Below are 27,835 nucleotides of genomic sequence, written 5' to 3' on the forward strand. Positions count from 1 at the left end.
TGAAGTCAACAGTTTTTTAGTTTTGAGTTAATTTAACTAAAATGTATAAAGCTGATTTTGCCTAATTAGTTTAAGGCCAATAAACAACACTATCATTGTGCACTTAACAAATTGTGGTAGAGTTTCCCAGCATGCCACGAGACAATGTGTTTAAGGCCAAATGCCGAAGAAAACTGTGTTTAAATGTGTTCTAAATCAGTTACCCATTATGCAGTGATTTACAGTATGTTTAAGTATTTCACAATGCTTCTAGTGGGTTTTATGTTCATATGACAGACAATTAAATGCTCAGACAACAAATTATGTTAAACTGACATAAAATTGCTGTCAGTTAAGTGTCATGTTACACATTTACACGTTTACAGTATATGGAGTTTTGGCCACATTTTAGAAAAGGAAGAAAAATAAATTGATACTGATCCTGCACAGTGTGAGGAGACTGTATGTCAGTGTTTTGAACCTTTTCAGCTGAACCTCTTAAAATAAAGCAAAGTCTTCGTCATTATTGGGGGCTATAATTTTAGTGTGAACATGAGCTGTAAGTTTTCTCCTCTCAGATTGCTTGATTTATTAAAGGGTTTTCTGCATCCTCAAGAGGTAAATGTATTCAATATTTCATAGGAAAACAGCAAAAAATAAATTATTAAAGAAGCCAATAAACATAATTTTATGTGACATTGTTTTATTTCTTTCCCTCTATCATGAACCTAAAAATATCTGAGAAATCACTACTGCATGTTGTGCTGCAGGCGGCCTGTAGGTGGCATTGTGCACCACAATGAAATCTGCAGTGCACTTTCTGCAGTTAAGACACTTGTTTGTTTCAATTTAACATCAGTAACTGATAAACCTAAATATAAGATGCTGATTTTAAAGAACTGTGTCAGTTATTCCTTCATGACGACTGCTGTATAACCTATCCACATTGACCCTGTGTGTGTGACTTTGTGATTACATTAAGCAAAGGAAAGACGACTTGTCCTCTATTAGTGGTCCTGCATCACAATGTTCGTGTCCAGCTGTTCAGGATCTACTGGACGCCACTCAGCTATCAGACAGAGCAGCTTTTGTGTGATAAATCCTAACAAGCAACTAGCTAAATTGGAGTCACAAGTATGCACAGTCTGTGGAGAGTTTCAGGCTGCAGGCTTGTGGGGGCTGCAACTTTTCTGCCTCTGCTGGATCATAATTCAAGGCAAATCATGATCTGAGCAGCAGCGTCTGGGGAGTGTTGTAACGCAATATGGAGAGCTGGCACTGTTTGCTGCTGCTGTGCTCACTAAATTTAGCGCTGGCCTTTGGAGAGGCAACGAAAAATGATGATGAAATCGACATTTCCAGCTTTCTGAGAGGTATCGTCCCCGGGCTGCTGGTGAGAGACGAGCCGTTCATCATCAACAGAGACTTTGAGATAAACTCCCTCTGGGAGCTGGAGCGCCCTGAGGTCCTCTCAATCACAGAGCAAACCAAGGTCAAACCAGTCAATCAGGATACAAACGGGGCTCCTGGACCTGTGGTGTTAACCAAAGATGGCCAGATCAAGGGGATTACTGTGGACAAGGCCCATATATTCTATGGGGTACCATATGCAGACCCCCCTGTTGGGGCTTATCGCTGGAAGCCTCCCAGATCTGTTAGTCCTCGGCAAGGGGTTTACGATGCCTCCTTTCCCAGGGCATCATGCATGCAGGCCTGCAGCGGACCCATCATTGAGGAGTGTCCTCGAACAGTAAGGAGCAACTTCTCACTAACTTACATGATGTAGTAATATTTCACTTTAGGATGTAATAACATTTTTGCATATTTGGTATTTTGGTACATGGTGACTTAAAGTGAGGGCCACAGCAAAATAAGTTTCACCCATTAGATCACCAACATTAAAGGTGACAGTTGTACTTAAGAGACAAAAAAGAGCCTTATTGCTTTGAAAACAGATTCAAGTTTTGGTTGTATAAAACTTTCTGGATGTCAAGGATATTGTGGATACATAAATCTAGGTGATAACGGAAGGAGCTGAAGAGCCATCAATATTTTTGAAAGTGTGAGCTAAGCCATGGATGTATTACAAGGACTGCAGTCTGGACTCCAAGATGGTGCCCATTCATTCCAATTAAAGTTGCACACCCACACTAGTGTTTCTCTCCTTCTGGTTTCTCTTCCACAATGTGCAGCTCATGTCACATGCACAGTGCCATCTCTCCCTGCAGGGCCTGAGCTAGGATGTTACAAATACTGAGGCCATGAGCCTAAGTTCCCCTAACACACCATAAACATCTCTAGCATTGTAATTATTTGTATTTAGGATTAAAGGTCTACCGTGGATGAAATACTGAATCTTTTATTTATACTTTATTTGCCTAAAAGTAGTTAAAATTAAACATGTTAAATCTAAAAAGACCTTCATCTCCCAAAAGACCAAATCACAATGTTTGTCTACAATAACATCTAGGTAGAAAATCTCTATGTCACACAGATGAAATAAAACAGTTGATTAGGTTTTAGCTGACTAAAAAAGGCCCAGCTTTCCAAAGGGGAACTGAAGCCGTTTTCTTAAAACCACCAAACCTCATTAACAAAAACAGTCATTTTACTTTGCAGAACACAGGAGTTGCTGAGCTACCACTACCTCGATTGGTTAGTGTGTAAGGTAAAGCAAGGAAATATTCCAAATATGGTGTCCACTTAAAGTGATTTTTTTTCTCTGCCATTGTCATTTGATACGTATTATGCCCTTTTGTTGTTGGTTATAGTTATGATTATTTTATTAAATTAAACAATTTTTACTAATCGACTGGTCATCAGTCAACTGAATGTGCTGTCATCTGTCATTGCGGCTTCTGATAGCCGTCCATCAGCTGTCAATGAACTGTCAAGCTGTCATCAGTCTGCAGCTCAGTGGATGTGAGACGTTTTTTTTTTTTTTTTGGTGTACTCAGAGGCACAGGCATCAGCAAAGCAATAAGCCTACAGAGCCAGTGTTCTCATCATAGTATGAAGCACCATTTTGAATCTTTTTTTTTTTTTTTTAATTAAATTACAAAACGGAAGGAAAAAAGAGGGACTGAGAGTAAGAGGGGGAGCTGGGAAAAGGAAAGAGAGAAAGAAAGAAGAAAAGACAGTATCTTTTGCTGCAGAGGATTGTGGGTCAGAAAAGCCTGAATAGCATGCTGGCTTCCATAATGCAAAATCTGACCAGATGTAGTAGAACATCCTGGTATTTTTGGCATTCTGCATTCAACATACTATGTATCGGGACATACTTAATCGTTTTCTGGCATACTTAATAGTACATAACTGTGGGTATTCTGGGTAAAAAAATATGGGTAAAAAGGTGCAGTACCACAGTTGACCACTGGGGCAAGCCACATTACAGCTGCATTAATGTAATATCATCTGGACTAATTATGAGCAGCATAATGATAGCCTGCTGCCTTTAATATTGAGTCAGAAATATAGAGAAATTTCTGACAGCTAAAACATCTTCCACTTGGTAAGAATAGCTTCAGAAGTGTCAACAAATCAGTTGCAAAATGGCTTAAGAGCTAAGAGTTACATGGCTTGCATTGACTGGGCTATTTTAAAAGAAGCTATACGTTGTATCTGGTTTTACTGATTAATTAAGAAACTTCTAAATATAAAGTAGCTAATTAGGGCTATTTAAATGATGTGACTATGAGGCTACCACTGGGGGTAACCATCTTGGAATAATGCATGAATTAATTTCTAATTCAAAATAAAGATGTATTCTTATTGTGTGTAGGCCAACTTGCTACTTCATACGAGCTAATTGGAAATCACAACAAACAAAGATGGAATTTTGGTCAAATTATTAGCCTTTAAACAAAAAGGTGCATCACTGACCATTATTCTTATGATGTTGTTTAGCAGGCTAGCTAAGTAGCTATGGCTAATCTGAAGCAAACAACAACATTGGGGGCTGAAAAATGGAGCCAATGCGAAAGTGCCAAAATTTGCAGTTCCTCAAATGGCCTCTTCAGCCTGACTCGAGAAGCAAGTCAGTCCCCATAGAGTGCTGCAGGGATGACGTTTTTCTGCAGGCCAGCCAGAAGTTAGCATCGCCCGGGTTCTGTCAACAAAAAGCCAATGGGATTTATTAGATTTTGGATTATTGCAGAAAGCTCTGTGGCAAATAGACATTGATGATACTTACACATTTCGCTCAGCAAGATAATCTTCACAAATAAACACCACTTTTATGATTTTTGAAATGTAAATTCAATCACCAGAAGTAAAAAGCTAAGGAACAAACTACACAGGGTCACATGACTAAAATATTGCTACCACAAGGTTGTAAGCCATGCTCAGCATGACAATGCTATGTAGTCTCATTTTAGCCACTTGTTAGCGACTACCTTTTTTAAGACACGTAAAGGCTTCAAAATGTACGAGTGGGATATTTACTGATGTATTTTATTTTGTAGAATAAAATGTGAAAGTCTCTTGTGTTAACCACAGAGCTTATTTATGGGGCTTCTAACCAAAAACCCCTTTAAAAAACCCATTGACTCTGAGACGAGGCAACTGGGAGTGCAAACATGTTGACTCATGTCTGGGTTTTAGGACTCTACAGTGTTAAATGCCCAACTTTACAATAGAAATAAACAAGTTTACAGCCTGGTACAAAAACCTTATTTCCTCAATTCCTAACATTAACTGTTAAGTAGCTTACATTACGGTTCGTTGCAACAAACTCTGCGTAAAGAGGAACATATTTCCACAAATGACATTTGAGTAAAAAACAAACAAACAAAAAAGTAAAAAAGGACGAAGGGAAATAGAGAAGCCTGGATATTTCACTGCAAACCTCCAGGTATGCTCATATGACATCAGGAGACGACAAAAGCACAACGCACCTAGCAAGCTGTTAACTCATTAGCATCACATCAGTGCCGCAAAAGCAACTGTCAGCAGAATTTTATTTCATAGGTCACACAATAAACGGAAATATACAGATTAATATTTATGTATTACTTGTCAAAATTCTAGTCCCCATCCAGTTGTGGAACTATTTGTGTTGGAGGAGCCAAATAAGTCATCAAATTACAAACAGATTGTAATCTGTTGTTGCTTTTTACTGTTAACTTAATAATGGCGCTTGTAAAACTGTCGTAGAAAAGCAATATCACACTCAAGGTTGTGCGGTCATACTGAATACCAGCATGACTGTAATAACTTATCTACGACCAAATCACAGCTGTGCTGATATTCAGTACAACAGCACTCCCTTAATGTGATATTGCTTAATTAAGGCTAAAGTTACACATATTCAAGGGCGGGGCCTTGCTACAGTCTGTGAGTACGAACCACCGCTTGCCTCTCCACAGCTCTAATCCAAATACAACCACTTATGGCTCCAAAAATCCAAGCAGGGGCGAAAATGCCAAACCCAAGGCTTCAAAATGGGAGTCCACAAACCAATGGCTACGTCCATTATTTTAAACAGTCTATAGTTTGAACCAAGAAGGCTGAGTGGTATATTCTCAGCTAGTGACAAGAATACTAGACTTCATATTAGCTGTTGCCTGTTACCTCTTCTACCACGCCAAGCTTCAGTCTTTAGTTACTTAGCCAAAAAAAGGAAGCAGTTACACTTAATTTCTGCACTGACAATATAACCCAGAACTAAATAAATACTGGTTTTCAACAAATACTGAATGAATTTCATCTAATATCTCCAACAGGTCAGTGAGGACTGTCTCTACCTCAACATCTTTGTCCCTCTGGATGTGAACTTCAGCTCCCCTCTGGGGAGCCCACTGCCTGTCATGGTGTGGATCCATGGTGGGGATTTCATAGCTGGCTCTGCCTCTAAGCCGCTGTACGATGGGCGCTTCATCAGTAACTTCACCCGCACTGTTGTTGTAAGCCTGGAGTACCGACTGGGTATGAAATCTGGTGGTATTTCACCTCTGTTGGCTGTATTTCACAGTAGTGTGTATAAGCATATAGGCTGAACATTGTTACATATTTACTTTACAATGTATTTAAAAATGGAAAAATGGATAATGCACAATAATAATGTTATAACAGGGATCAGTGTATTTACCAGTATTCTGCCCTTTAATGGCCCTTTACTAAAATGCACTGGATGTGCAGGGATAGAGGAAGGATGACGTTTAGCACTGGAGTCGGTTTTGGAAAGGCAACAAGCAGGCATCTCGTGGTAGACATTAGTTAAAATGAGAGTGTGTTTATTGTAGAGGGCATGTGTATGTGTGTGTGTGTGTGTGTGTGTGTGTGTGTGTGTGTGTGACAGTACGAGGCTGGCTAATGTGTGCATGTTATTAGCTTAAATGGCCGAGCCTGTTGGTAATTACTCTGCTTTCCTGCGACACTGAAAACAGGAGCAGAGATATGTGGATGGTAATTTGGGAATTCAGAGGAAATTAATGTCTTGCCGGAGTCAATTATGTCTGATCATGTGAATGTCCGCGTGATTTAAGGTGCTTTTGGGTTCCTTGTGTCGGGCAAAGACCCTCACACCTCAGCTGCTGGGAATTACGGGATCTTGGACCAGCAGGCGGCTCTTCTTTGGGTCCAGCAGAACATTGCAGTGTTTGGAGGTGATCCTGGCAAGGCAAGTGCACGCATCCACGTACATACACACACACAAAACTGGGCTAATTATGTGGAGAGGTCATTCGGTGTGCTTTTTTGGGCACTGTATTTGATTTTCCTGAAAGATTTTGTCTTTTTTTTTTTTAATGTGAATATCTCCAGTACAGTGTGATGGGTTTCGTAATCAATCGCTCCAGGAAGCTGTGATGTTGCGATTGCAGTTCTACCACAAATTCAGCCAATCCCCATGGACAACCTTTGCAATTTTGTCCAATCACTGCAACTTTACTGCAAATCTGACTGTTTGAAATGAGTAAAATCACATTTTGTTGTGGAGTGGATGGTCTCTTTCTCTGTTTATCATGAGACTACTGCTGTGGGAGAGGTGTCAGCTCTATGCCTGGGACAAAGTTACGCACACAATCAGTACATTTACATGCACAGTTAAGTCGAGCTACAGTTCTACCTCAACTAGACCATTTAATTTGACTCCTGTCCTTGTCCCAGTATACAAGCATGGAAGGAGAATCGATTTATTGACTGAAGTATGTAGTATAGGTGGTGATATGCCCCCTTTCAACTTGTTAATATCGGACCTTTTTTCCAGTTGACCTGTTACGTCACAGACCAAACAATCGACAAACAAGTTAGCTACGGTTAGCTAGCAGCAAACTGGTACTATGGTGAACGAGTTTACAGCTCTGTATGAGGAGACACAGCATAAAATGTGTCCCCCCTCCTGTCCAAAATTGCACGGCTCTGGATGTAAATTGCGCCATATTAACACAGGCTTGTTCTTCTGTTTCGCATTTGATGCTATTTGACTTCCACATCAAAGCATGGGGCACTGTGGGGCATGTGCAGAGCGCCCAGGCCAGTTTGGGTCCGATTGACTGTATACATTCAAGAGTAATTCGAATACCAATCACATTATCTGGGTGTGTTAGTCTGACTTTGAGAAAGTCGATTTGTTTACATGTACTTTAACAGTGCGGTTTTAGTCAAACTAACACAATAAATTGATTTCCTCTTATGTCATGCAAACATACTGAGTGACAAGCCTAACTGTTAGCATTGCACAGCTAATGTTATCCAATGGGTTCAACAGCAAAGCTGAGCTGTTTCGGTGTCAGTGTGAGATCGTTGGGACCTTTTAGTGGCTCTGTATTGGATAGTAGCCGCTGCTGCTGTGTTAGCTCATGCTACGTGGACAGAGAGCAGGAGGAGAGCTGCTCATGGGTGGTCCTTCAGCAACATCACAAATAGTTTCTAATTGTGTTTGAAACACTGAATCTCATAATGACAGGCACCAACAACATAGCAACTATTTTTTCAATGTTCCCTTGCCCCCGTAACAGTATAGCAAAAAAATGCATAAACATTTCAAGTCACAACAATCCGAAATTTGGCCCGGAAATCCTGGAAGGACTGAATAATGGTTATAAAACTGACCAATTTTTTCAAACTGTGGAAACTTAAAGCTTACAAATTAAACGGTGTCATGCTTCACTTAAATTAATTTCCAAAGGCCTTAAAGGGGCCGTCAAGAATGTTTCCCTGTGCTTCTTCAACTTTAGGAACTTGTTTTGTTTCTTTTTCATTTTATCCCTCTTTCCAGCTTTCTTTCTGTTCCTTCTTTCCTCTCCTGATACCTCTGTTTATCTTCCTTTTGTTAGTACTGTCTCCCCATTTTGCTCCCTCTCCCCTTGATATCTGTCATACAGAAAACGCATCTACCCACATAAAAACAGTCATACACAAGCACGCGCACACACACACACATACACACACACACACAGATGTCTTAAAATAAGAAAATCTAACCCATATGTGTATATGTATAACTTGTATTGTCAGTGATTGAGCCATAAAGTGAATTGTGTACTTGATCCCATTTAAAAGTCAATTGCAGTAAGGGTTACCTCTTGTTGTGAACACACAGACCTGCTGATGTGGCTTTTAATGACAAGCCTCTTCATTGTGTTTTTGTCCAGGTGACAATATTTGGGGAGAGTGCAGGTGCTCAGTCAGTGAGTCTTCACTTGATGATCCAAAGCAGCAAACCTCTGTTCAAACAGGCTGTCCTGCAGAGTCTGCCGTTCTCCATCCCTCTGAAGACCAGGTGAGGAACCATCAGATGAGGACTGATATGATCATTGATGACTGATCTGTGCCTGGCTGACGTTACAAAATACAGTAGACTCAAAAAGCAGTTTTTTTTTTGTGTGTGTGTGTGTCTGAGATAGAAAATCAGACTGAAATGTTTTCTTGAGCTGTTGCTGTATTCAGACCTTGCAGGGGTGTTCCCAGCATGCTTATAGACAACATCAAGCTGTACTGTAATTTTGTATCCCTGCATCTCTTTCCCAGACACGATGCCCTGAAGCTGGGAAAAGACTTTGCTAAACAGACCAACTGCTCTGTGAGCGACATCGTCTGCCTGCTGTCTCTCACTCCACAGGCCGTCCTGGCCGCCCAGATGAAAACAAGTAGGGCGCCACAGACACCAGCCTACACTCACCAAATTTAGAGCAGCACTCAGGGCTGCCCACACGGTTGCATAAGAAGGCAGGATATAGTATGTTTATCTGCAAAAGATGATGAAAAACATTGTTTGTCTTGAGTCGTGGCATGTTGGGAAACAAAATTGTGAAAACTGAGGAATAGTGGGCCTCTGAAGGGGCAATTAGAGGGACTTTACTGCCTCACAGCACCAAATGACTGTAATATATGTGCACCAAATGACTGTAATATATCTACAGGCTTGACAGGCTTATTGATCGATAACACTGATGATCACGTCATCAGCTGCTGTTTTCTACCTGTCTGAACTCACTTCCAGGCCCAAATATCTGGAGCACAAACACAAAGGTGACTAGACATTTCAGCTCTGATGGCTTAAGAAAAGTCTCAAGACAATAAAGTTTAATCAGAAGCAGGTTTATTACTACAGTATTTAGCATTGCAAAGCTTTACTGTCTCTTAATTATAAACCTCAGTGCTTTCTGTTGTGGAAAATTTCAGTCTAACCAATGTGTTTTTGACCTCAGGTTCCAAGGTTGTGAACCCGTTCAGGTTCCTGGAGGTTTTTGAGACGTGGGGTCCGTACATCGATGGGGAGTTAATAAAAGAGCAAGCCGTCACTGCCTTCCAGAAGGGCCACTGGCAGAAGGAGAAGCCAGTGCTGCTGGGTAAGAGGAGACACACAGACAAAATTAACGAGGGTTGTATTCAGCAAAAGAAAATCTTGGTAGACTAATCTTCTCTTCAACCAATCAACTGGTCGATGGGGAAAAAATTCTGCACATTATCTCTAGGTCAACTAAATCAGCCACAGTCTGCACTCTGGTAGCCGTGTGTGTCCACCAAAGTGATTTTTTTTTCCTGTCACAGAGCTCAATATTAACACTTGCCCTGGGCAAGTTAAAGCTATGGTCTACGTTTAGAAAGATTGATCATTATTATTAACATCATTTAGATGGTGGTTATGGCCCAATAGTGCTAGCTACACAATGTGAAGAGCAAAAGGAACCAAAAAAATCCATTCTCTCTGGCAGCTGCAGGCCTGCGAAGAAATTGACCAATCATAGCCATCCGGTCCGCATGGGAGTTACTCCTTGCTCAAATTTGCACTCTCTCTCTCTTACCCTCCGTCCAATCACCTCGCTCCATTTTGACACTCCTCTGCTCCTCATCCCAACCCGCCTCCGCATTTGAAAGTACGAGCGGTTTGTAAGGCCCTGAGCGATTCAGCTACACGAGTTTCGATATGGAAAATAAAGAGAGCGACAGCAGCAAGCGGCCTCTGCTTTGCAAATTGAGGGCTCAAAGCAGAGTAAACATCGGGTCATCCTTTGACTGATGGAAAAGCTCCGGCAAGATCTGGGCCTGAAAAGTGATGCTGATACAGCGGAGTTTTTGTTGAACAGGTAATATTTCGTTTTTATTTTGGATGTTGTGCCATATAACTGTATGCCAATGCTGGCATATGACTGTGAAAGCTGCCGTTAGTTTTAGTTTCCGAGGGGAGGGGGACACGAGCTCGGAGGGGAGGGATCATGGAGCACAGAGGGAGGTGTGTGTGTGTGTGTTGGGGGGGAATGCTTTTTTCATATCTTTCTCATCGTCTTTCTAAACGTAGACCATAGCTTTAATACTATGTTAGGGCAAGTGGATACCTCGAGTGAAAATTAATGTGATCTCCACTGTAATATTATCTGAAAATAAACTGCGCAATGTAACATTTTTCCAGCTGAGCTGTGTGCACGAGCCCGTCTCACCAGTAAGCATTAAAAAGGACTGCTGAAAAAAATCTGACATACGAAGTTAACTCTATGTTACTGATGTTAAATATCTCTGTAACGCTTCATGCAAGACAGAAAGACTATTTTTAGCCCAGCGGCTAATGTTAGCCATTCCTGCCACTCCAACAAGGACTCCAGGGTGATCCTCATCCTTTCAGAAGCTTTCTAATCCAGCCTACAACTGCAGTGCCTTTTTGGAAATTTAGTTAAAATAAATCCATAGTGATAAAATCTGACACCAAATGAGATTCGAAACATATTTAACTTTGGGTAAAATGCTTGTCCTGTCACTGTCACCAGCTGACCAATCACAGAGGAGAATACCACAAAGACCAACTGTCACAGAGGACAAATACAAGCGCTGAACATCAGCAACCACTGTTTTTAGCTGGTAAAACAAACGCTGTGGTGGACACACAGCCTTATTAAAGTATCACCAGCAATTGTCTGACCAATGAGAATTTAATCGTACAAAAGCATATCGACCAACCAGTCGACCAACCGATCAGAAGATACGTACAGTACAAGAAAAATTGCACCTTATCACTATGAAGCTGCCTTACATTCCACCAATGGAATTTTGCCAAGTGCTGTACTTACTATGAAACTCAAAGCTTAGTCCCAATAAAGCCCAGTCCCTTTTTCTAGCCCGCTGTGGCTACATAAACGCCTGTATCAATTAGACGCTTGGTGTGGTCACCAAGCAGTTAAATTTTTTGAAATAGTAGTTCTTTGGATGTATAAAACCAGGTTATTGACTACTTCAAAGGATGTGTCCATTCCTTCATTACCCTGTAAGTTATTCATATTCCTTTAGTCCGTAAAGTCCTCACAGGAATCAAAAAGGTTTTTTCATAAAAATTAATCCAAGTTATGAATATTGTTTTAACAGGATAAAGTGGTGTTGTGTTGGTATGCAGTGCTCTCTCTCTCTCTCTTTGATGCCCTGTCTGTTGGAACTAGATCAAATGAATGATTCATCATTGATATATTATCTGAAGCCTTATTTTTATACAAGTAATATTCATACCGGTGGGTACAGTTTTGAGGTACTTGAGTATTTACATTTTTACATTACATACAAACACACATACAAAACCTTGAGCTCATAAAATGTGATGCATTTGTCATGACCCTGGGCCATGGTAAATAAAGGGACGAGGCAGCTTTAATAATGGCTGGGAGCATTGCAGCCAGGTACAGAGAGCAGGCACACACATTGCTATACAGTAGATCAAATGCCCAACAATGCCAGATTAAACTGTTAGGGGGCCTGGGGCAAAAGTGAGTTCATGCTTCTAATCAGACCCTTCATTATATAAGAATATGCATCATGAAAGCATTAATATTAAACACTGAATAGTTCAGGTACTTTTACAAGCCTGATTTCTTAATAATACCTTTGCTTTTACTTGACTAACATTCTGAATGCAGGACTTGTAACAGAGTACATGTTCATTGTGGTATTTTTACTTTTATGCCAGCAAAAGATCTGAATAATTCTTCTGCCACTGCTCAAATGGACATCCTGCAAACTGTCATCCAGATTTTGACATGGAGATCTAGAATTGACCTATTTGCATTGCTTGGCCTAAGGTGGAAACTGTATGAATCCACCAAAAAAAACCTATAAACATATACTGAAATGTATGCTTTAAATGCATACATGTAACAAATAAACACTACAACACCCATTAGATGTTCTGGATTTGAGCCCAAGATTATATTTGTGGCCTCTTTTCCTCCTAAAATGACTTAATGTTATTCTCATGTCTGCTTTTACATGTATTACCATTAACGTTAGTACTGTTCTGTGCCCAGAGAGTACTGTCTGGCCAGTCTCTCAGGTGTCTGCTGTCTGGTGAACTCCCTTTGGTTCTTGTTATAACCCAAATTTTTTCCCAAGATCATAATAAAGTTGAAGGGAAGTGTACAAGGAAACCATGCTGCCTCACGGATCAACATATCTTAAACCTGATTGCTTATTGATATACAGTAAGATACCCACAGTCATAATTAAATGTAAACATGTTTAAGAGTGTTTTTTCCCCCAAATGACAATCAGACAAGAGAAAGTTTGTTCAAATAAGTAATAGAAAGGCTACAGACAACTCTGAATTATTGTTTGTACTTGTTTGTATGTACCAAGGCTCTGTTTTCTGTCCGACAGGTACAACCTCAGAGGAAGGGGTGATCTTTGCGTATGGTGTCTTCAGCAAGCCGGTCTCTACAGTGGAGAGCACTGTGTACATCACAGCCATCTTTAAACAACACACTCTGCGGATCCTGCACAAGTACCTGCCCCTCTACAGGGACACTGACCGTAGAGGCATGCTGGCTCAGGTAAGAGGAGCTCAATTCACAGGCTTTACTTTCAGCACTGGAGGACCAAAGCACATTTATTTCAGTCATAATATCTAAAAATATTTGATTAAGTATATCCAGCAAGCAATAGTCGTGATTTAAATGTATTACCTATATTTAGCTCCGATTTAGTCTAGCTACATGTAACCTAAATCTAGCCGATTTAATTTTGAAATTGATTAAATGTAATTTTCGCCATTGCAGATGGCGTGCGGTATGATATTCAATCACGTATGGAGAGTCAACAGTAATTTAAATATGTTTATCTCCATTTTTTGGACATGGTCTCTACATAGCCGTATAATTGATGACGTCTACACTTTGGCTATGGTTAGACGTCTACCAAATTTTCACTGACAGCCCAAATTCAGCCGTGATTTAGCCTAGACGTCAGGTCTTCATGTAGACGGCTATTAGACGTTTTTTAAACCAAAAACTGCTTGCTGGGTAGGTATAAAAGACAAACTAATGCTTTTTGCCAACACATTCTCACTCCAAACTCGTCAATACCAATGCTTGGTCAGTGGCCCTATGCATGTCAAAATATGATGATTCAGGTACCCCTCCAGTATCAGTTTTGGATGCTTAGGGATATGTCACAAGTGTGGTTTGCTATACATTGTTGCACACTAGGTTAAAATAACTCTTGGTTTCACACAGGACATGAACAGCAGGCCCCAAGGTTAAAGTCTTTGCAAAGCCTCATCACTCACACTACCTATGTGGACTTTATCACTTTTTATACTTCGGCAGTTGGTTGCAGTGTCAAAAAATGCTGCCGCTAAAGGGTGCCTCAGTGCCTCAGTAAGCCAAGGGCCACAGACCAAGCAGTATCTGATGAGTTTGGGGTGAGATTAGGGTGTTTTTGCTACTGTAGGACAAATAACAATAATAATAATATCTGACTCCACAAACCACTGAAATTTAAAAAAAAAAGAAAAAAAAGAATGAGGGCTCTTATTCATTCCACTGAAAGCCACGTAGCCTACTGAGCCTATACACCGGAACAGTGTCTGCTACTCCACATGTGAAAGACATTGAATGACAGAAATAAAATCTAAAAATGGCTATTGGTAGCTTTTAAATACACATTGGACCTGATATTTCAAATATTGACTGTCTAAAGATTCTTTTTTAGAAATGCTAGTGGGTGGTATTTTTCAACTGGTTAGTCTCACCACCAGACAATCAGAGATCTCCCCCTTCTGATAGTCTGGGGACACTCCTTTCTAAAGTGTGTTTAACACACCAGAGAAAACGGCCGGCAACAAAGCAACGCCCTCCCGGAAATGTGCGCTCCCCCTTTTCTAGTCCGCAAGGAAACAAACACACAGAGAGCTTGAAAATGGATGCCGAGAGATTTAACTCAGTTTTATCAAACGTGTGCTCAGTCCACAAGATTGTGGAAATGAAGGACTTACAGCGACTTGAGCCATTTTGTACCGCTACACGTGTTTCTAGTCGGACTATGTTTACGAGCACAAGAGTTCAGCGAGCCACCAAAGGACCGCCCTGCAGATTTACTATTGGTTCTGCAACGTAGGGAGTTTTTTTAAACTCTGAAATTGTATCCGCCCATCTAAACACAAAATCAGGGAGAAAGACATCAGTCTTTAGTTAAGCAATGCGTCAGAAGACTGACTTGTGAGTCTACTGGTTGTTTGGTCAGCTGGTTGGTCAGTCCACAACTTTGGTCTCTAGTGAACTATCTCGAGTAATATTGGATAGATTTCGGTTTAAGTTTTGATTTTTTTCCCCAACAAGATAAATTCAATTTGGTGACCCCCTGAATTTTACTCTACTACAGCCATGAGGTAAACAATTTAATTGGTCCAATACTTTGATTTTTGTACAGTGACCAGTTGTCTGACCAGATCCCAACAAAAAAAATATGGAACAAAGAATATGTTTGTGTGCAGTTGAAAAAAATCAGAGAATTGCCTTCCACCAGCTTCACCCAGTAGTAGTTTCCCAGTCTTTGATGTAGCTGCATTCTGTCTTCTTTGTGGTAGTAACCATCATATTCTGCATAAATCTACAAAGCCTCTGACTTTGTGGAGACTGGCAATATTCTGCGTTGGGTGTAACGCATATGATGGTGACAGTTTCACATGCACTGCAGCCACATGAGCGCAGTTTGAGTACCATCACACTGCACCATGATGACAGCCTTCCCCGCTGTCTTCACAGCCACTGGATGAAAGCCAGATTTTAGAAAAGCGTCTGTCCAGCAGTGGTCTGACTTTCCAAAAACAGAGCCAATTAAAAATGCAGGACATCGTCTCAATATGTAGTATGCGGGATAAGGGATAAAATTGCTGCACCACCCAACATAATCAAGCAATGACCTGGTCACCATTGTTGTACTTTGTGTTTAGTGCTAATTTGCAAACGTAGTCCCCGGAGGATGAATCCCATTGACTTTGGTGATCCTTCACTACAACTAGTAGTCCATACCCATTGAGTGCACAGTTGCCCATGTACAGTTTGACATGGTGTGTGTTTGGGATACAGGTCATAGGAAATTGCAGACTAAATAGTCAACTGAACCGATTAAGAAGAGCAATGTATTCAGACAGAGTTTTTGTGAATCTGATGCGATTGCTTTATTGAAAGTACAGTAGTGCCATTGCCAATAGTGGGATAGTTAGTGGGCTAAAACTGTACATTAGTAGTTGAGGTAGCACGTTGAAAGGCAGATAGTTAAAGTGTTTATATGTTGTATTGACTTAAAAATGGGGCGCACTGGTAGTTCACATGGGAAAGGTGCGGCTAGCCCTTGTTGCAGCGGTGGGGGTTCGTTCTTTGCTGCATGTCTTCCTTGCTCTCTATCTCCCATCCTTCCTGTCATGCTTCACTGTCCTGTCAAATATAGGCAAAAAATGCTGCCATCTTGCCTTGGTGATGTTATTTGGATGTGAGTATGCCCAGTAGCGATCTCCATTATTTTAAATTCCAGCTATCCAACCCAATCACGAATAGGGCCATTAATCATGAGTATTCTGATTGGCACACACAGTTGTCAATCATGATGTCAACCCCCTTTTAAACGTCAAATAACAAATTAAAACCATACTAATGAGAAAAATGAACACTTGAACACACATGAGCATGATAAAAACTACCGAAAATGACAGAAACCATCTTTTGGAAAATTTTTATTTGACGTGTACTTTAATCTTGTAGTTTGACCCATGTTCAATTTGCTAACATCAAGGGGGCGGGGTTTATGACCTATACTGCAGCCAGCCAATGGGGGCAATCAAGATGCTTTGGCTTTATTTTTAGGGAGTTGCCATGCTGTCCATCTCCATGTAGTCTAAGTGCCAAACATTGTAAACATTAAACCGTTTTAGCATCAGTATGTTAGCATTGTCAATGTGATCATGTTAGCATGCTAATGTTATCCACTAGCATCGTTGCTTGTCTTGTTTATCATTCAGTTTTACCACAGTGTGTTTATGTTAGGTTTAAATCACTGTGAAATAATAGAGGTGGAATGGCTCATGATGACAGAGAAGGAGGAAAAAACCTCCAGCGCAAGGCCTCGGGGAGCTACAGGGGGTCAGGAGGTGACACTCCTGGACATATTTAGTATTCAGTCACAGTTCACTCACACACCTACTGCATCTCTTCATAAAGGGCACTTCTCTAGAGTATCAGAGGGGTAAGGACAAATGTCAGATCATGGTTGTAGATTCTTGTTGGGAAACAAGGAAAAAAGCATTCATAAATTTAAAATTGTAGTCACTATTTCAAAGTCATTGTTGTTCCATTTGTGGAGACTGCAAGCTCCCCGTCGAACATAGTATATTTTGTTCAAATCTTGCTTGTGAATATGTGCAGCCAATTTGTTACCTCTCAAAAAGTCATGAGCAAGAATAATGAAAAGTGATAATTGAAAACATGACACTAAACATGAATGCCTGCCATCTCGAGACAAAAGACTAATTATCAAGAGTCACTTAAGAGCCTGTATTTTTTCCTGTTACAGCCGACTCTTATTTAAGCTTAGAGACAATATATAAAGTTCATAGAGAAATCCTCAGTTCATAGAAGGTGAAGTTACTGAGGCGAGCTGCTTTTGATCAGACTGAGACAAATTGCATATAATTAATATTCTTCCATTTGACGTGGCTTTGTCTTCATCATTAGCTAACAGAGGCTGTCAGGAAACTGTCAACCAGTTTCCATCTGGCTTACATTCAGACAGGAACATCTAATTTGTGAGAAACTGCAAATGTGTGGAACATCTATTCAGAATAAATGCACCGTCTGTGTTGAAAATAGTGAAATGGCTTGTGTGGAAAGAAAATAGGTTGCATTTGCTGTGTAGACTGCGTCTCAAGAGCTTTGTTTCCATAGTTTTTCCACGCTTAGACAGAGTCTCCCACACACACACCCAAACACACACATGCATCAATAACCACCCATTTGGTGGCTTTGCGAGGCGGGCGGTCATGCATGGATCGATGTCCCACCCAGCCGGAGCTTGGTGTGTAACGAGGACCCAGCTGTCTTCTGGGCTCTCTCCAGCTTGGAGCCTGATGGGGAATTGAAAACAATTATTCTCTTTTGCTGCTGTGACTCGGAAAATCACATTTCCTTGAGACAGGTGTGGTTATGGAAAGACTTTATGTCTATGTGGATGCTGTCTACCTTGAGACCCATCAGTTAAGTCTGTTACCTTGTATAAAAGTATGGCATTATCACCATCATTCAGCAGACTTCAAACACATCAATGTTTCTCCTCAAACACAGCGCCTATCGTTTGCCTACAGAGGGAGCTGCAACTCCAGTTTTTCCTCAAAGTCTGACTCCAAAACACACACCACTTTTTCAATTCTCCTCCATAATTTGTATGAGTGAAGCATATGGACCAACTGGAGTCAGGGACTTTCTCTGTTTGAGATGCAGCCTGACTGCTCTCACTAAGAACTGACTTGTTGCTCATGAATATGTGCAGTGACAGAAGGGATCAGCCGTGGAATGACAGATGGATTCTGGCCTGGTCTGTCTCGGACTGCATTTGTTTTAGCCAGGTGTACCTAATAAACTGGCAACTAAATGTGATATGAAACAGTCTTGCTAACATATTGACATATGTTTTCATATGCTGCATTCATCAATGATCAGGGGGTCTAATGACTACTTGTTATGTTAAAGGTGTTAGTTATAGTGGCAAACCTACAGAGAATTTTCACCTGACTGCAATTCCTGTATGGTAGGCCCTTTTCATACTACACGCCAGAGGCTGAAGCCCCCTTTCCAATGCAATGTATTTAATTGAAATAATAATCATACAATCGGCATTCACTCCTAGGTTAAATGACTCTGCAGTAGCCACAGGTATTTATCAGCCCCAGCTTTAATCGGCTTCAATCAGCAGTGATGGCACCAAGTTTAAGAGGGAGACCAAATAAGTGAGAGATATAAAAAGAAGTTAGACTGGCCTCAGTGCTGCTGTCTACTGTTTACTAACCTGTTTTCCGGCCTGTCCGTGACGTCAAACAGAATGCCACACTCGTCTACTGCACAACCATGTACACGTCTCTGGTCTACTGACAATGGGAAAGCGGTCCATTATCTATTTTTAATGTGTTCTCCTACATTTAAAAAACCCGCATACACTCTGTAATTTTGGTAGAAAAGGGGTAGCTATAAATGAGTAAGCTTTCACACTGGCACAATCCGGGCACACAAAGTGGGGCTAACCCTTTTCACCACATTCACCACATATCATAAAAGTGCTCCACATATCATATAGTGCAGCATCCACACACACAGAGGTTCAAGGTTAGCCTAAAGTTTGCGGGGTTATCTTCTGAAAATCAGCTAAACATGGGGCTAAAAGATGCCAGTGTGAAATGGATCTATTGTGTCCATTTTTTTGTTTTCCAATCACTTGACTTTGTCACATCAATAGTATATGTGCACTTTCTGTTTACATTGGTAACTAGGATTGCAGCAGGACCTGCAATCCTGGTCATGCCTCCATCTGTACCTTCCCTCTCCTAGCGAGGGAAGGTACAGATGGAGGCATGATCAGGTCCTGAAGGCCATTGTTATCAGTTATCATACCGTGAAAATCTCATACTGTTGCAAACTACTATTTACCAAAAACTGGATGCACTTAGCATGCTAGCTAACTAAAACTATATTATGTTCAGAAAAGACTTACTTAAAGGTAAAACAAACAGGTATTCTTTTCAGTCTTTTTTCACACCTGTTCTCTCTCTTTGATGTTTTAGCCCCGCTCTCCCCGCTTGCTGTTAAAGAGTAGTCGCGTGTCCTTCAAGAATGTAAACATTAGTCCGGTGTTTTAATGGACATTTAAACCAGAGCTAGCAGAAGGGTTAACAATGTGTGTGAAACCTGGGCTAAGATTATGCAGTGTAAAAAGTCCTAGAGCGTCTTTGTGCCTTTAGGCTCATAGATTTAGTTTTCTATGGCCCACAACCTACAAGCCAATTTTGTTTATATCACCTAAATCAAAAATTTGGTTCAGGGGGCTTTACGATCTACTGCAGTCAACACATACAGTTTTGGTTAAGTAAAAAACAAACAAACAAACAAAAAAACAATGAAAAATAGCTATTGTACACTACCCACCCAGCACCAAATAGCAGATACACACAGTTAGGGACTAGAATACTCCTTACATTTCCAAGAAGAAACTTGCTCGAGGTGAAAGGGAACTTGATTTATCAGCCTATCGATGGTAGGTAACAGGGAGACTAACCCAAATGGCCTGTCATCTCTGACTGCCTGTTTGGCCTCAATAAAAATATGGATGAGTGACTGTCTTTTGAAAATGAACAAGGACAAAACAGAGCTATTGCTGCTGGTACCTAAGTGGTAGAAAAAGACACTTGACAATAAGTTGGGAACCTGGGTCACCAAACTTTAGCAGAAGTCGGAAGTCTTGGTGTCATTTTGGAGTCTGACTTAAGCTTTAAATCCCATACTAGCAAAGTGACCAAAGCAGCATTCTTCCACCTGAGAAATGTTAGAGATGTTTCTAACAAAGCAGGATTCGTTTTCTAGCAGGTTGGACTATTGTAATGCCCTCTCCACTGGCCTGAAATAGTTGACTGGGAAACGTCAGCTAGTTTAGAACTATCCCGGCAGACTTTTAACAAAGACAAAGAAAAAAGAGCACATTTATCCTGTTCGAGCTACAGTACCCTGCACTGGCTCCCCGTTTCTTTTGGAACTGAGGTGGGATGGTATGAACTTTTATAAAATAGCTTTTTGTCATATTTGTTTTGTGCGAAGATGCACTAACGTATGTTTTCTGAAAACATCTGAGGTGAGAAATAGGCAATACAGTAACAAAATCTGGAGTCATATTTGATCAGCACTGCCTAGTTTGACAGTTTGGCCACAGTTCACTAGCAGTGACTGACATGATTAGCATCTGTGTTAGAGACTCCTTGACTCTGATTATTGCAAATGCCATTAGAAGCATTATGACGAGGCATGAGTTTTTTTCACAGACTATGTGGATATTGTGACAGCTTCAGCAAATATGACATTAGTTATTAGTTATTTTATAAAAGTTACCAACTACAGCTTTAATAGCCTTAGGTAATCTTCATTTCCAGAGCTACTTCCATCAAAACCATCCAAAGATACAGCTCTTCACCGAACCTGACATCTAGGTGCTGTGTTTACCCTATCATTATATTATTGGGGCGCCCAGTAACCACTGTTCATGCCGTGGAGAGTTTTACATATATTAGTAGATTATAACTATAAAATGAAAGGATGTTTTACTGCCTCTTGCAGCAGCTTAAGTCGGAGAAAAAAATAACTTAATTCCTCCCACTGGGAGGATAAACGAGGTGCAGACTTCGCTCTGTGTCACCGATGATGAGGAAATACAGTGGGTGCTGGACGGAGTAGTGAGTGACAACAACCCCGCCCACATTTAAGGGTACAGTTTGGGGTGGATATGCTAGGGTACCATATCTGAAGGGTTACTTTTGGTTCCAAAGGTACCATACTGAAAATGTTTGAAACAGGGCTTGACTGTCCATAGACGTAGGCTGCAGTAGTCATCATATTCATCATTCAAAAGGGGGAATTGCAGACCAACAGGACAGATTCAAGGTGTAATTAGCCAGTTAGCACATTAACAACACAACCTGATGCTGAAAGTACAAGGGATATTTGCTGTGTGCTAGGAAACAATAACACAATTACAAATTCTTTTGCTAAAGAGCTTAATGGCAAAAAATCTTACCTCATATAACAAGTTTTTTTCAATCTTACTCTCTTCACTTTAGTCATTTGTTTACTTTCCTCACTTCAGTCTCTCTTTATGCACTGAGCTGAACTGTCAGAGTAATTTCTCTCAACGATTGAACATGCTGAACATGCTGAATCACTCAAAAAACAACTGACAAGGGCCGACTAGTTTCAGTGGTGCAGGACACACAGTGACAACTAGGGCGATGGAAGCTCAATGATGGCTGGACATTGACCAACGGCTAATTGTGGGCTTGGTGTGTCAGAGCCCTGACATAGGTTGATTTTCTAGCCATACTATACCAGGGAGGTGAGTGCCACAACAATCAGTAACTCCAGCTGCTACAGCTACAGTAACGTGACATTAATTCAACATGGATTAATCATCTATGTTCATTACTCATTTTCCCACACAAACAATTAACTAAATCTAATAAATATTTTTAATACATCTTAGCTAATGGCTACAGAGTTCTGCTCTTCTTTTCCAGTTTTCATTCACTGTGCTCTATCACAGTGTGTTTATGTCTTACTTTTGAGTTTTTACTGCTGTGAAAATACAGAGATGGAATGAGGACACAGAAGGAGAAGAAAACCTCCAGCAGTTTTCTCTCAGGTTTTTCCATGCAAAGTGCAAGGCTGCGGCCTCAGGGAGCTACAGGGGGTCAGGAGGTGAAGCTCCTGGACATATTTAGTATTCAGTCACAGTTCACGGTGCAGCAGGGAGATGGTGGAGTCACAACAAGGCCTGCCCCTTTATACACACACGCACACACCTCCTGCATCTCTTCATAAAGGGCACTTCTCTAGAGGACTGGGAGGGTCAGCACAAATTTCAGCCAGTCTGTCACAGAGGAAGCTGATGTGAAGAAATCAAAGTTATGCCTTTTGTAGCATTTACAGGTTGGTGGTGTGTGTATTTTCTCTGCATTATCCAAAACAACATAACTAACATAATCATCCTATTTCAAACTGAACACACCATTCATCAACCTTATAAGTACGTCTCTGAGAAGATTCTTTTTCTCTCTCTTTACTGAGTGAAAAACACTTCTGTTGGAATACAAGCTAAGGACAAATGACAGTCAACAACTTTATTTTCTTATCAAGGGAAAATCACCTCAGTCACTGACAAGCTCATCAGCTGCAAAGCTGCAAGCAGCAAGATGTGATTCATTAGGCAATTCTATTGAAGAGGGAGCCGTCACTGACAGACTTCTTGCATTGATATGGAGCTAGTGAAGAGTTTCTGGTTGAGGCTGATTGTGTCCAAACTGGTTCATGTATCTCACAAAGAACAACAAATGGATTAGCTAATCGAGGTGACAAAAACTGGTGCAGGTTTTGAGAAATCTACATAAAGGTCAACAAGAATTGGCCACTGATATGTGGGCCTTGTACATTATCCTGTTAGCGACACGTAGTTTGCCAGTGTGGTAGAGAATGTAAAAGTTGGCAGTATGATTGTAGCCTCAGTACTTTTAAGTTTGCTCAGATGCTCAAAAAATATTTGTCAATCATAAACAGTAGAAATTTATGCTGTTTACATACAAATTTTCTCTCCTCATAAAGTTCCAGCATTTGATTCCGGGGAGCAGAAGTGGTTTAGTGCTGAATGCTAATCAATTGTGCCTACATTTGTATTCTTTGATAACAAATGCCTTGAGGGAAAAACATGTCAATTTGAGGTGTTGTACTCATGTTTATTTTGAAAGACACTATATGCAAACTGTATATTTCCTGTAAAAACAGAAGTGTTCTTTTGAAAACACACAATGCATGTAACAGGATGAAGCTGACACGGCATCCCAGAATGACAACAACAGACACACCCCAGCTACCTTGCACGTCATATGTTGACATGGAATGCCCATGACCGAATGTCAATATGTGACAAGGTCGGAGTGAGAATGTGTTGGAGATGCGGGCAGGAGTGCTACCACGGAAACTAAACACAGTGCTGCCGTGGACAGAGGCAGCAACAAAACATAGGCACCTAAAAAATCAACATCAGTCAGTGTATGTTATATTCAAAATATTTCAATATGTCATCTTGAAGTTGCAATGGCACATTTCTATAAAAATGAGGATTTGTTTCAACATCTTTGGTCATTTGGGGTTTTGTTTGATTTTATAAGGTCTTGGCTTTCAGAATATGAAACAATAAATATCATTTTGAAGCTTGTAAAGGCATCATGACAAGCAGGGAACACTTGTCAACCACACTCTGGTCCTACTCAGTGCCACTCTCCCTCCCTGACCATTATGAAGGACAGGCTTATAGTAGCAAGGCAGGATCAGGGACAGTGGTCTTCATTTGATTTCAAATAAACAAACTCTTGGCTTCCAGAATATCAAAACCTCCTAAATCCCACCAGGTTCCCACTGGCAACTGGCTTGCTAATATTAGTTCTTGACAACTTCACATCATGCATCAAAGTATAAATGTTTAATGTTAAACATTTGTCAATACAGACATGCTGCACATTGTTAGGTTGGTTAGATTCTCCACAATTCAATCGTTTAGGTCATTTTATGAAAACCATGAGCACCAAAGTGTAATTCATTCAGATTTATTGGTGGGGTAAACAACAACAACAGACAATAGAGATGAAAAAAAGGTTGACTCCCTACCTTTGACGCTGTCACAAAGTCAAAATATGTGTTAATTCCTTGATTGTCTAAAATGGTCCACCAGTCAAAACAGTCAAAATGTCTTTTAATCCAAGTTGTGAATATCATCATGTGAGGTCTATTGCAGGTTAAATGTATGCTAACTTAGTTTGTCAAACGTACTGCAGTATTACAACAGAGTAGTTTCTTACCTTCCTGCATAGTTTTGTTGGGTATACTTATTTTTGTTACCTTGCAGACTACAAAATAACAGTGTCCCCAAGCTTTTCTGTGTATTCTTTATCGCAGGACAGCCCCTGGAGTACAGCATGCATTCCCAGTTTGGAAAGCCCATTGGCCCTGTCATGTATCCTTGTGGCCACCATACTGCTCTCATTTCGTCTCCATTCACTGAAGATATAGACTTACCTTCTGTTGTCACAACTGATCGCTTATTTATTTAATTATTCAGGGCTAAAGAAAAAAACTTTGTGACAACAGCCTGAAATACCCAGGCCAGGTGTCACCCATGGTGGCACATGATGGCAGTCTGACACTGATATTAGGAAAGAAGTGTGCCCAACAGCAAAAACAGATTAAGTGTACAGCCCGAACAGAATATGTGGAAATTAAGGACTGCAAACATAAATAGCTTTTTTAGCAATGTTAAAGTCTTCTTATGATATATACATCATATGCTCATGACGGCCTGTGATTAAAATGTGCCCCAGAAATCAAGTGCTTTGTGATACATGGGTTGCATCGGACAATAAGCAGAGTACAGGCAGATTTAACAGTTGAGATTTTCTTTCATAGTTAGTAATGGAAAAGAGAGATTAGGCATGAGAAAGTAGGCGGCGGTGGAGAAAAACATAGTGAGGGGGCAAACTAAGAGGAGTAAACTGGTTGAAAAGATGAAGGGATGAAGACAGAAAGGGTGAGGTTGAGAGAGCAGAGGAAAAGTTAATTTCCAGAACACTATACTTGGAACACATGGTACACATTACATAATTTCATTTCTACCTGTGTTTATACCCGTATGTGTGTGTGTGTGTGTGTGCGTGTGTGTGTGTGTGTGTGCCATGACTGTAAGTGTTCGGGTACAGTATGTTCTTGTAGGTGATTAATTCATTTGTGCGCGTCTCTATTTGAAACAGATAAATGTGTGTGTGAGGATAAAAAGAAGTGAATCTGCGTGTGTGTGTATGTCTGTCTGTCCGTCAGCTTCTCACAGTCAGGTGTCAGATGTGGGGCTGTGTGGGCGCAGGTTGTGCGCTGCTGAAAAAGACACACTGGTTTCCAGGTAACAGGCAGAAGAAGACGGTCTACCTTCATTTTCTATTTGCTTCCTTTTAGCTGAGAGGGAACAATAGTTTCTGCTGCTCTGCTCCCAGTCCGCCTCTTTGTAGATGTCATGCTAATTAGTGCTATTCATTTGCTTTTCTACAAAAACACTTCAGAAACTATAAGATATACTGTAAAGCATAAACCTTCACAATTCTTTAACTCGCAAAGCAGCTCTGTTATACTTTATTTTCCAGGTTTCATGGTCCAAAAAAAGGTGAATGGTGGTCTAAGACAGTCCAAATACATTAATAAACATGAGCAACCCTCTCCCAAATGCAAAAGCTGGAGTGCTAATACTCAAATTTGTGATGTCATAGGGTATAAGGTCTGGCCATGGACAATGAATTGAGAAAGATGTTCTAAAAGACACTGAAAGTAGCCAGGGGAATGTTCACGGTATATGGCTACATTTTCTGTTTCAGAACTGAAAACTCGACAATAGAATAATGTTCTTTTGTTTATAAAAAAAAGAGAACAAACATTCAAACGTAAGTAATGCACCTATCCAAATCATAAGCCAGTTATTCACATCATACCCATCTATTTGGGAAGACTGCGATCACATGACCAATGTGTTGACAGGGGTAAAGTAGAGAGCATGTGAACTTTGAATAAACTTTGAGTCCTTTTAAGGTAAATCATCACCATTTTACTTTTCCTAAATGGAATCACCACACATTTACATGCCTAAACCTAACCTACGTAACTTTACGTTAATTACGTGACGTCATTTGTGGAATGCTTATTCGTAGGATATTATGCGATCCTTTGTGTGCGCATTTTTGTAGGATATCATTCGAACTGCTGGATGACAATACGTTGTATTTGATGACATTATCAAATAGCTGTCAAGATATTCTGTTAAAAAATAAAAATGTCAACCTTATGGTGGCACAAGATGGAAAGTCAGAGGATCCATCCTCTCAGGACTATGACTGCCAGAACAAAATGACATGGTAATCAAACCATTGTTGAGATATTTCCATCTATAACAAACTGGTGATAGGCTGACCAACTGGTTGGCCAACTTTGCCATCCATAGAGCTAAGCCGCTGGCATGGCTTACTGTCATTCAATACAGTTAAAAACACATCTGTTGTCTGACCAGCTGTCTCTCTCTTCCCTCTCCTCAGATCGTCACCGACTACGTCTTCCTGTGTCCATCCCGGAGGTCAGCGCGTGCTGGCACAGCAGCAGGCAGCAATGTGTGGATGTACGTGTTCGACCATGTGCCATCAGACCATCGCGTGTGGTCAGGTCTGACTTTCTGCTACCAGCACGCCTGCCACGGTGCCGAGCTGCCCTTTCTCTTTGACTCTGCCTCGGTGGCCAACTTCACCCTGTCCAAACCAGAGAAGCTGCTGTCCAATCGGATGCTGTGCTACTGGGGTGCCTTCACCCACACCGGTGACCCTTCCTCGCGGGCCAAACAAACAACTTTCTGCCGGGAGCAGCGTCTGCCCGTTTGGCCACGCTATTCCGACACCAGCAGCTGGCTGGTCATGAATCTGACAGTGCGTTCACATGCACAAGTGGGAACCAGAGACCATATATGTGACTTCTGGGACCATCTGGGCATCTATTAGTGAGGGAACAGGCTGGGCAGGAAGGTGTTAGGTTACTTTGTATTGAAGTAAAATCAGTACATGCTGTTCTCTCTGTTCCTCAGGATGGAAATTCAGTCAGAAAACCTTGCAGCGTGAAGCTACTGTGTTCATCACAAAAATATACATTCATCAGTATTAAATATGACCTTTTAGGAACCGCTACCAAGCGGTCAGCTTCTAAACAGAAAACATTATTTCTATTTCCTCTCTCTGGCAACATAGTTAATAGTGCACATTAATGTTTTAAAACGTCTTGAATTATGAGCATTTTCTTATCATCTATTGGTCATAATTAGGGACTGCATCTCCACCAAAGTCCCACCATTTTCCCTTTACCATGAAAAAGGCTGCAGAATGACACGTGTGCTCTGTTTGGGGTAAATTAAGGTGAAGATAAGTTTGCACAAGTCCTGAAGCTATATGATACTACATCATGAAAGTACAGAGTGAATAAACAAAGGGCAAAAGCAATCCACAATCAAAATATGCAAGACAGGCAAAAACCCACAGCCTATTTAACATGAACATACCTTTAGGATGCTTTCACACCTAACCTGTTTTGTCAGGTTAAATAAACTCAGTTTAGTCAATATGGTTCTGGCATGAAAGATTTGATTTCGAAACCGCCAATAAATCCATCTACCGAATGTGAAATCTGTTCAGGAAGCAATCTTATAGTTGATCTGTTGTATAAGGTAACCATGGTAACACATAGGCCAACACATGTCAGTCTGGGTATTTTTCCTCATTAAAAAGCTGTTAAAACTG

General features: G+C 40.7%; 1 protein-coding gene across 1 annotated transcript; it reads left to right on the forward strand.

Annotated features, from left to right (window-relative positions):
• The first annotated feature begins 1,118 nt into the window (after positions 1–1,118).
• Positions 1,119–27,835, forward strand: LOC126384734 (cAMP-regulated D2 protein). The gene is made up of 8 exons (XM_050035983.1): positions 1,119–1,729; positions 5,703–5,904; positions 6,465–6,598; positions 8,574–8,701; positions 8,950–9,068; positions 9,630–9,770; positions 13,054–13,226; positions 26,594–27,835. Exons 1-8 carry the CDS (start codon positions 1,244–1,246, stop codon positions 27,044–27,046), a joined length of 1,836 nt encoding a protein of 611 aa, XP_049891940.1. The 5' UTR covers positions 1,119–1,243; the 3' UTR covers positions 27,047–27,835.

The sequence above is a fragment of the Epinephelus moara genome, chromosome 23 (assembly GCF_006386435.1).
Source record: "Epinephelus moara isolate mb chromosome 23, YSFRI_EMoa_1.0, whole genome shotgun sequence".
Lineage (NCBI taxonomy): Eukaryota > Metazoa > Chordata > Actinopteri > Perciformes > Serranidae > Epinephelus > Epinephelus moara.

Coding starts and splice junctions, on each gene's coding strand:
- LOC126384734 (XM_050035983.1), top strand. CDS start 1,244: ATGGAGAGCTGGCACTGTTTGCTGCTGCTGTGCTCACTAAATTTAGCG. Junction 8,702..8,949: donor TCCATCCCTCTGAAGACCAG/GTGAGGAACCAT, acceptor TCTCTTTCCCAG/ACACGATGCCCTGAAGCTGG. Junction 9,069..9,629: donor GGCCGCCCAGATGAAAACAA/GTAGGGCGCCAC, acceptor TTTTGACCTCAG/GTTCCAAGGTTGTGAACCCG.